This window comes from Setaria viridis, chromosome 2 (assembly GCF_005286985.2).
Source record: "Setaria viridis chromosome 2, Setaria_viridis_v4.0, whole genome shotgun sequence".
NCBI classification, from domain to species: Eukaryota; Viridiplantae; Streptophyta; class Magnoliopsida; order Poales; family Poaceae; genus Setaria; species Setaria viridis.
Genome location: NC_048264.2, coordinates 1,998,695 through 2,008,449, shown reverse-complemented (window position 1 = coordinate 2,008,449; position 9,755 = coordinate 1,998,695). Strand labels below are relative to the sequence as shown.

The 9,755-nt window shown below is 49.8% G+C and overlaps 2 protein-coding genes across 2 annotated transcripts; one reads left to right on the top strand and one right to left on the bottom strand.

The window, feature by feature from the left end:
• Positions 1-5,050: 5,050 nt before the first annotated feature.
• Positions 5,051-7,009, bottom strand: LOC117842987 (FBD-associated F-box protein At5g60610). The gene is made up of 3 exons (XM_072291738.1): positions 6,869-7,009; positions 5,495-6,547; positions 5,051-5,416 (listed from the first exon to the last, which is right to left on the bottom strand). The coding sequence occupies exons 1-3, from the start codon at positions 7,007-7,009 to the stop codon at positions 5,051-5,053; spliced, it is 1,560 nt and encodes a 519-aa protein (XP_072147839.1).
• Positions 7,010-7,104: 95 nt separating this feature from the next.
• On the top strand, positions 7,105-9,354 carry LOC117846281 (ABC transporter F family member 4). Its single transcript, XM_034727421.2, has one exon. It carries the CDS (start codon positions 7,105-7,107, stop codon positions 9,196-9,198), a length of 2,094 nt encoding a protein of 697 aa, XP_034583312.1. The 3' UTR covers positions 9,199-9,354.
• Positions 9,355-9,755: the final 401 nt, after the last annotated feature.

Genomic DNA, 9,755 nt, shown 5'->3' with positions numbered 1-9,755 from the left:
GATACTAGTTTCCTTGTACGCCTTCTTGACACGGCCCGACATCAGATCTATACTGTAGATCCCATCAACTGTCCATAGAAAAATGATACGAGCGCCATCCGCAAAGCCAACCACTTCAACCGAGCTCGAGTAGGCGGCAGCAGGGAGCACCGCCTTGAGCTCGATGGATCTGCTCTGTTGCGCGCCTCCACCGGAACCAACTGTGCTAGAGCACATGAAGAGATTGGAGCCCACCACGGTGGCGAATCCCAGCCTGCCGTCCTCCGTGCTCATGAGAACAATGCGCTTGTAGTGGCATTCATCTGGTAGGACGCATCGAGGAAGTGGAGTGCGTTCCCAACGAGCAGGCTTGGCGCCAAATGGAGGACGCATTGAGGTCCCTGAGCGTAGGTCCGTTCGCTCCATGAGTTAGCATCTGATGAGTAGATATATGCGAACATCTGCGAGCCATGCATTGGTGCCCACCAGCACGACGGTGAACGGCCTGCGACGGTTGCGGTCGCCGGCGGCGCCGCTGGCAGCGGGTGCGCAGAGCACCGCGGCGTTCCAGCTCTGGTTGTCGGCGCGCGCGTAGTGCGGCAGCTTGGGGAGCTCCCTCCGCTCGTCGGCGACGGGGTCCCAGACGACGAGGGAGGCGTCGAGCGGGTTCCGCCCGACCTGCAGGGGCGCGCCGTGGAGGAGGACGCGGCCGTGGCGGGCGTCCAGGGCGCGCCAGCCGCGCGCGTGGGGCCGGCAGCAGAAAGAGGAGGCCGGGACGAAGTCGGAGACCGAGCCGAGGTTGCAGGCGAAGCCGAGGAGCGGGGGCGGCGGGCGGTGGAGCTCGCGCCGGCGGCGGTGGAAGACGGGGTCGTCGAGGATGAGGCGGCGCCAGCGCTTGCAGGCGAGCGACGCGCGGACGAGGGTCGCGGGGTCGTCCGCCGGGATGCGGAGGAGCACCTCGTCCCCGAGCTCGGCCATCAGCTCCGGCGCCATCCTGCGATGGCGTGGCGTTGGACGCCGGCCGAGGGTTTCGTCGGCGGCTGCAGAGACGATCGGGGCGAGAGGGTAAAGAAAGGATCTCCGGCCAGCTTGATTGAAGCCTTGAAGGGCCCCCCGCGACGTACTTGAGGCGGGCGGAATTTTTCGTCTCAAAAAGTTAATCAGCTTAGGTTCATATATATAGAAAATAAAAAGAATAATTTGGATCTGCCATGCACTATTAAAATAAAAATATTTCAATCGCGATGGCGAGAGCAAGAAAAGCATTGTGAGCCACCACGTGGGCATCCTAAAAGTATTTTTATATGACTCCTCGCAAAAAAAATATTTTCTTTTGATGAAAGGCATGTGATGTGAGAAACCTGAAGAATACAACCTCTGATGTCAAAATGGCAACATCAGCATTTACATTCTCTCTGCTACCGCCCCCCGCCCGAACATTTCAGAACATTGATGTTTGTTGCCTGCTACAATAAGAACACTTCATTTACTCGTGCAGACTCTGCATTTTACTACCTCTGCACACTGAGATTTTTTTTATAAAAAAATAATATAACAATTCATGACAAATGCTGATTGCATACATTTGATGACGAAGACCACCTGATTGCAAATGTCCGTAACAACATTACTATGGTTTATGGAGTTTCCGAAGGAAAAAAAACATGATTTACAGAGTCTTTAGGGTACCAGAAAAATGTGCGGGTAGCCAGATGTACATACCAATCCAATATTTCAGCAACAGAAGAAAGGATTAAACACTCACATTGTTGGCTGAGTACATTGGTTGAAGGAAATATGATGGCATATAAACATGACAGTAATATGATACCAGGGAACCGACAAAACGTGCATACTACATGTGTAAACCGATCCACCATTTGCATAACAAAAGAAATAACTGAACCTGGTTAAGGTGAATCAGAAAAGTACGTCTTCGAACAGGTGCAATAGGCTGCAGAATTAACTCTAGAACAGTCAAATTGTTCAGTGTCATGCTTCAGAACTCATACACAAGGCAAATTGTTCGCTGTTAGAAACCTAGCAATCTGAAACAGCTGAAGACAGACAGTGGCATTCACCAGCTTTTCTCCGCTGCTGCCTCAGATATCCCCCAGGAAAATGGCATAAATGGACACTAAAGAAATTACACATTACGCGAAAGAAACATGGCTTTCCTTCTCAACTAAACCATATAACATTTGGTCCAGCCTTAACCATTCTAACCTTAGCAGCAAAACCAAATTCTGAACATGAATGCTCACAGGCAATGAAACAGAGCAGATACCGAAGAAATGAACTGTGCAGGAAAGTAGCAAATGGAATACTTAAGATTCATATAGTTAGCATCACTCCCCAGCACAATAACCAGCTAGAAAGATTCAGTTTAACTCTCAGAATACAAATATGCAATCAACAAGTTTAGCCCTCAGCAAAGAATAATGTGTTGACTTCACAGCAAACACAGAAGAAGCTCCTAGATTCCACAGAACTTCACCATCATCAATTCCTCAACGGTGAGCAAGGCTTGCTTGAATTAAGGTTTCATTTTATTCAAAACTGACAATGTATTGCCCAAAGCAACCTCATAAGCATGGATCTTAGTGAACTAGTAACACCCTAACATCTCATTCACAAAGACGACGATATGACATGAACGTGGCTTCTTAGGAAATAGCAGTTACACTTATCAAATTGGATAAGAACCAATCAGCTAGAGTGCATTCTTTATTTAATTTGAATATCTTTAGTAACTGTTATCATCAAGCAAAAGATGCTGATGTTACATAACGCAACATCATATTTCAGTCAAAGTCTTTACTAGCATTGCATGGACAAGGCTACTAAACCATTTAGTAAATCCGAAGTTTCAGTGAAGCTATGATGCTTAAAAAAAATCAGCAAAAGCATACGCAAGACTTTTCGAAATCGAGCAACAACAACAACTCATATCTCCATGCACATGCCGATAAGCTTTGTAAGGAAAAAAACTGACAATAAAAAACTTTGAGCAGGAAATGATCAATCAGAAGCATATCAAATCTTCCTGGCACACAGAAGCTGTATTTTCCCGAATTCAAATCGCTTGCTCCAACAGATGTCATAAGAACTAATACAACATAGTCAGGCGATGGATATAGTAGGAATCACGATTTATGATACGAATCATAGCTGAAAGCAGCGTGGACACATGTATATCATTGCTGCCTACTTTCGAAGATAACTAAGTAGCATCATGTTTTTCAGGCCAACGCCACCAAGATATTGCAAAAAGGTACTTATTTCTTAAAAGAAACCAAGCGTAACCTGTAGAACAACATCATATTTCAGTCAAAGTCTTTACTAGCATTGCATGGACAAGGCTACTAAACCATTTAGTAAATCCGAAGTTTTCGGCGAAGCTGTGATGCTTAACGATGTAAGATCCAACGCAACAATGCTTTAACATCTTAGCTCACTGATGATATGCTGTGCAACTTTTTTTAAAAAAAAAATCAGAACAACATCATATCGAAGGTTGGCTCTGTACAGGTCAGTGATAGGCATGAGTTTGTGTGCGAGCTGCTGATCCTGGACGGATCCAACATAACTGAAGCCAATGAACCCACCGACCCAAGGGAGGACGGCCAGAGGAAGAAGCCGAGGAGAGGATCGCTCCTTCGATCCATCCGGCGCCCTCAAGACCTGTATCTGCACCGACCCAGCGGTGCCCTCCACGACCTCCATCGAGCAAGCTTCATCCATCGTTGCGACAGGCGGAATCGCGACAGGATTCAATGCGGATTCTGGGAACGAGGGAGCAGCCTCTGAAAGTGAATCGCTCGCTGCTTGCACAGGAGATTCAGAAAAGGCCAACGAAAAGTGCTGGACCATCTAATCTCCGGCATGTCAAGCACGGTGACACCCATGCGATTGCCAATTGATGAGCACTAGATGCTAGTGCAGGTGCAGTAACTGTTGTTGTTTGTTGAAGAAAAGCAATACAATTTTTTTGTATTTTTAAAGTCTTCTCTATAACCCATGATCCATGATATTTTCCAAGAAGGCATTAGATGTTATTGTCATGAAGAAATTAGAATAGTGTAGAACATAGATATTTGTTTAGTGAAAAATTTAGAAGGGGACACGTATCATTATTCTATGAACTCCCTGGACTTATAAATAGGGACCCTCTTCCTTACCATACCATTCAACTATGGGAATGGCATATGAGTGAAGTATGGTAGAAGTAAAGGGTCAGTGATAGGCTAGCCACTAAACAGAGGGTATTGTACACTCTTATGTAATATTATTGTGTTGTAATAAAGTTCTATTTTCTATAAGTGTTAGTCTCCCGGTTGGGTCATATAGTTTCTAAGTACTTAGTGCATAAGTTGTGATCCATCGAAGGTTGGCTCTGTGCAACTGTAGAAAGCAGAACAAAGAGCTCGGAAATAAATTGTTGGCAATCCACTCTTTATGTCATCATCAATTGAAATTTCGTCATCAGTAGGACAGTGAGACAAATTACGAACACCATGCAATGGTTATGGATGAGAAAAGTAAGAGTAGTTGAATACTTGTAGAAAGCGTCAACAAGCTAAGCTTATTCTGTTATTCCCATCTAATTCTATATCCATGCTTATTATCTAACAAAAGATTCTATATCCATGCCTATGTCAGATATTGGAAATGACTTGTTATATCCAGATTCCAGAAGCATATAGGGGCAACAAAAGTAACATCCATGCCTAGGACAGATATTGGAAATGACCTGCTATATCCAGTAGTATATAGGGGCAACAAAAGTAAAATTCCAACCTGCTATATCCATGCCTATGTCAGATATTTGTGACAATATTAGAAAGAGAAGTAATAGGTTCTTTTTTTTAAGAAGAAAGAAGGAACATATTCCAGATTAAAGAACTACAGAGTACACAGACCATTGTCTTTCACAGTAACACCTCATCGCTGCATTAACTGAACAGTTGCTAAAACTCCATCATAGTATATATATGATGCATAACAAATGTGTGACAATTAGTATACTAGGAACAGTGGGAATATGTATATCATCACCTTGGGACTGGAGCTAATAGCTGAAGGGATCAATCACAAAAGGATCTGATGCTTGGCGGAAGCACCACACATCACCTCCGTCGCCCTCGACTATCTCCAACAGAACATCTTCAATGGCATGACGTGCAGAATCAAGAGGTTTCAGCTTGTTGACTAACTCTGTGATATGATTCGGTTCACCACCGGCCAATACAATCCGCATTTTCTTCAACACGTGCGCGCTCTCAAGAACAAACTGGAGGAATGACAACTCGCTGTTATACCCTCTGAAATTGTTGAACACGATCTCCTTGACTTGAGATCGAGTGCATTCGACTGGATCGGCATTCCTCCAAAATTGCAGAGTTTGTTTTCCCTTGCAGCGATCAGCTTCATCGGACTGAAAACACCCACAATTAGATGCTTAAGTACATGCACATGCAAATGGAGGAGAGTGTGAAAATGGAATAGGACAGACCACGATGTGCAGTGTTTCAACATTTGGAAAACATCTCATGAAACTCAAAAACATTTCAGCTTCCTTGCGAACTGCAAACCGCAGTTTCAAAGCCAATATCTTGACACTTGGAATCACTGTGAGAGGACTTGGCCTTGTTCCAGCCTGAAATTTAGTGTGCAAGGACAAGATCAATGGTACTGCAAACATTTGAAGAAGACAAGAAGAGGAATTGAGTAAGACCTTGATGACGATGTCGGCAACTTTCAGTTTGTGAATCCTTGGCTCAAGGTATCCAACCACCCTAAGAGTCGAAGCCAAAGATAAGTTGATAAGCGAACAGAACATGCCAACAGAGCTCCCGTTCCACAGGATCAGCCGATCGAGGGAAGGGGCGCCACGCACATCAAGGTCCTTGCTGATGGACGCCCAGAAGACGACCTGAACAATGTTCTGGCTGCGGATTTTGATGCTTGCACGGCCGTTGGTGTTGGCAACGATCGTGAACACCTTGAGCTCGGGGCTACATTCCATCATGTAATCGATGCATTCAGTGTCGATGGCGATGTGGTGGAGTCCGAGCTCCAGGAGGTTGGGGAAGACATTGGGCCCGCGAGGGAGATCGGCCACGGTGGTGCCAGGAAACGTCCAGAAGCCGAGGCGGAGGCGGCTTATTTTGGTGCAGCGGAGGATGTCGACGGGGAGGCGCAGGCTCGCGTCAGCGGCGAGACGTTGCCAATTCGGGAAGTTGACGAAGGTGAGGTCTTCGACGCCCTTCTCGGGGAGGAGGCGGGCCCACTCAACTTGCTGCAAGTTGGGGTACATCCGCATCGACCAGCGCGAGAGGTGGACGGCGCGGAAGGGCCCGGGGTGTTGCGTGAGGACGCTGGTGATGGCAGTGTAGGGAGAGAAATGCTTGGTGCGTGGGATGTGGGCGTCGCAGAGGACAAGCGGCACGGAGCGCCAGAAATGGCGCCAGTGGGTGGAGAGCGCGGATGTGCGCACGGCGTCCTTGATGGGGAGGCGGGAGACGATTTTCCGGCGGAGGTCGTCGGGGAGGTCGCTGATGCGGTCCTCGCCGTCGCTGGCCTCGTCGGCCGAGAGGGCGGCGGCCATCGTGACGACGTGGTCCGCGGGAGGCAGGGATTGCTCGACGAGGCTCACGATCTCACGAGCTTCCATGGTGATACGCTCGAGGGGGGAGCGGAGGAGGGGAGAGGAGGGTTTATTCCTTTTTCTCTTTTGGAGAAGGGGTTTTGCTTTTGGCGCAAAGGGAGTGGAGTGGTGGAGGATTGTGGAGCAAGAAGAAGAATACGACGACGTCGTCCGCGAGCCCAATTCGGCCCAACCGACTCATATACGCGCGCACCGATCTGGGGAGGCGGGGAGACAAGCAAGCCCTAGTCCACTGCCGCCGCCGCCGCCGCCAACCGATGACACCCGAGCCGGGTTTGCTGCTTTGCAAGTTCTATGGGCCGAGCGGGCTTCTTGCGGGGCCCATGCGTGTTTGTCGTGTCCGAGTCCAATTCGACCCATCCGGCTCATATATGCGCGCTCCGATCTGGGGAGGCGTAGAGACAAGCAAACCCTAATCCACCGCCACCGCCGCCGCCGCCGCCGCAAGAGCATCGATGGGGCGCAAGGACAGGGACGCCCACGCCGCCGGCAAGAAGGACAAGCCGGTCTCCGTCTCCGCCATGCTCGCTAGCATGGACGCGCCACCGGCCAAGGCAACGAAGCCCTCTAAGCCCAAGTCATCCAAGGCTTCCACTTCGTCCTACTTGCGCGATGATGCCGACCTGCCCCCCTCGGATGAGGAGGAGGACGAGGCCGACCTCGCCGCCCGTGCCTCCAGGCCCCGCCCGCATCGCCCCGCGGCCGATCTCAACGCCGCGGCGCCCTCGCTCAAGGAAGCCAGGAAGAAGGAGAGGCGCGAGCACGAGGCGGCGGCGCGCGCCGAGGCCGTCCGCCGGGAGGTGCTACGCGACGACCGCGACGCCTTCTCCGTCGCCGTCGGCGCGCGCGTCCCGGCCGACGACGGGGCCGCCGCCGCCGCAGCCGACAACGTCAGGGACATCGTCCTCGAGAATTTCTCCGTGTCCGCGGCCGGCGTGAAGCTGTTCGACGGCGCCTCGCTTCGGATCTCGCACGGCCAGCGCTACGGCTTCGTGGGGCCCAACGGAAAGGGCAAATCCACCCTGCTGAAACTGCTCGCGTGGCAGCGGCTCCCGGTGCCACGGAACATCGACGTGCTGCTCGTGGAACAGGAGGTCGCCGGCGACAGCCGCCCGGCAATCGAGGCGGTGATCCAGGCCGATGACGAGCTCACCGCGCTCCGCAGCGAGCGCGACAAGCTTGAGGCCTCTGACGACCAGAGGGACAACGAGCGGCTCGCCGAGCTGTACGAGATGCTCAACCTGCACGGTGCGGATGCCGCCCGGGCACGGGCATCCAAGATACTCGCAGGTCTGGGATTCGATCAGGCTATGCAGGCGAGGGCCACCGAGTCGTTCAGTGGTGGCTGGCGGATGCGCATCTCCCTGGCCCGGGCTCTCTTCATGCAGCCGACATTGCTCCTCCTCGACGAGCCGACCAACCACCTTGATCTCCGAGCTGTGCTTTGGTTGGAGCAGTACTTGTCCACGCAGTGGAAAAAGACGCTCATTGTTGTGTCCCATGACCGTGATTTCTTGAACACGGTGTGCAATGAGATAGTTCATTTGCACGAGAAGAAGCTCGATGTCTACCGTGGCAGTTTTGATGATTTTGAGGGAGGTTTTGAGCAGAGGAGGGCACGGGCGATCCGGGAGCATGAGAAGTATGTCAAGCTGGAGAATGCAGCAAAGAGAAGTGGGAACAGGGCTACTCATGAGAAGGTTATCAGGCAGGCCATGTCAAGGGCCGACAAGAGCAAGGGGAAGGGGAAGAGTGTATCAAATGATCACGATGGCCAGAAACAGATTACAGTACCTCAGAAGTGGCACGATTACAGTGTCAAGTTCCACTTTCCTGAGCCAACTGGACTTGCACGGCCACTCCTAGAGCTTGTCGAGGCTGGCTTCAGCTACCCTGGTCGTCCCGACTTCAAGCTGTCGGGTGTCGATGTTGGCATCGACATGGGAACACGAGTGGCTATAGTTGGGCCTAATGGAGCTGGGAAGTCCACCCTTCTTAAGCTTCTTGCCGGTGATCTTGCACCCACTGAAGGGGAGGTCAGGAGGAGCCAGAAGCTGAGGATCGGGCAGTACTCACAGCATTTTATCGACGTGCTGACAATGGAGGAGAATGCAGTTGAGTATCTGCTCAGGATGCACCCTGATCAGGAGGGGATGAGCAAGGCAGAGGCTGTCCGTGCGAAGCTTGGTAAGTTTGGTTTACCGAAAGAGAACCATCTCACTTCCATTGCTAAATTGTCTGGTGGCCAGAAGTCCCGTGTTGTCTTTACCTCGATTGCAATGGGACATCCTCACATTCTTCTGCTGGATGAACCAACAAATCACCTGGACATGCAAAGTATTGATGCATTGGCTGATTCTCTGGATGAGTTCGCTGGAGGTATCGTCTTGGTTAGCCATGATTCACGATTGATATCTCGAGTTTGTGATGATGAAACTAAGAGCGAGATATGGGTCGTGCAAGATGGCACAGTGTACACATTTGATGGAACCTTCGAGAATTACAAGGATGAGCTCATGGAAGAAATCAGAAAGGAAGTGGAAGACTAATGTTGTTTGTTTGGAAGTTAAAGGTTATAAACTTGTTCACTTAATGGGTGGGTTGTGCAGGATTGCTTGCTGTGTGTCTTAATTTCGTTTCCTTGTGTTTGTTTACTTAACAATTTGCTAAATGCTATATGAATCTGTATTGCTGTGGTCTGAATCATTCAGTTGACATGCCGCTTTCTCAGCATGCAGTATAATCTGTTCATTGAGCCAGAATCATTTGATGGTATCTTTGTTTTTCACTATTTCTTTGAATTTTGCATGGGAGACACCAGAGCTTTTTGTTGATGCTTGTGGCTTTTATGTATGCGGTATTTGTCCCCACAAATTTTGCTCCCCTGAATTTGCTGGAAAATGAACTACGATCCTCCTTTCCCGATTTTAAATTGGCTGGTGTCTGATCCGGGGCTGTGCGGGATTTCGATGACCGTGCTGAGCCAAATATTCGTCGGAGGCAAGTTTCTGAAGGGCCCATGAACTGCTGGTTCACTGGAGTGGAATGTACTTGACATTATTTACTTGTGTTGATACATGTGGGAATTAGTTTTTTTTTTCGTGAA

Coding starts and splice junctions, on each gene's coding strand:
- LOC117846281 (XM_034727421.2), top strand. CDS start 7,105: ATGGGGCGCAAGGACAGGGACGCCCACGCCGCCGGCAAGAAGGACAAG.
- LOC117842987 (XM_072291738.1), bottom strand. CDS start 7,009: ATGGGTCGAATTGGACTCGGACACGACAAACACGCATGGGCCCCGCAA. Junction 6,548..6,868: donor GCGGCAGTGGACTAGGGCTT/GCTTGTCTCCCC, acceptor AGCGACGGCGAG/GACCGCATCAGCGACCTCCC. Junction 5,417..5,494: donor TTGAAACACTGCACATCGTG/GTCTGTCCTATT, acceptor GGGTGTTTTCAG/TCCGATGAAGCTGATCGCTG.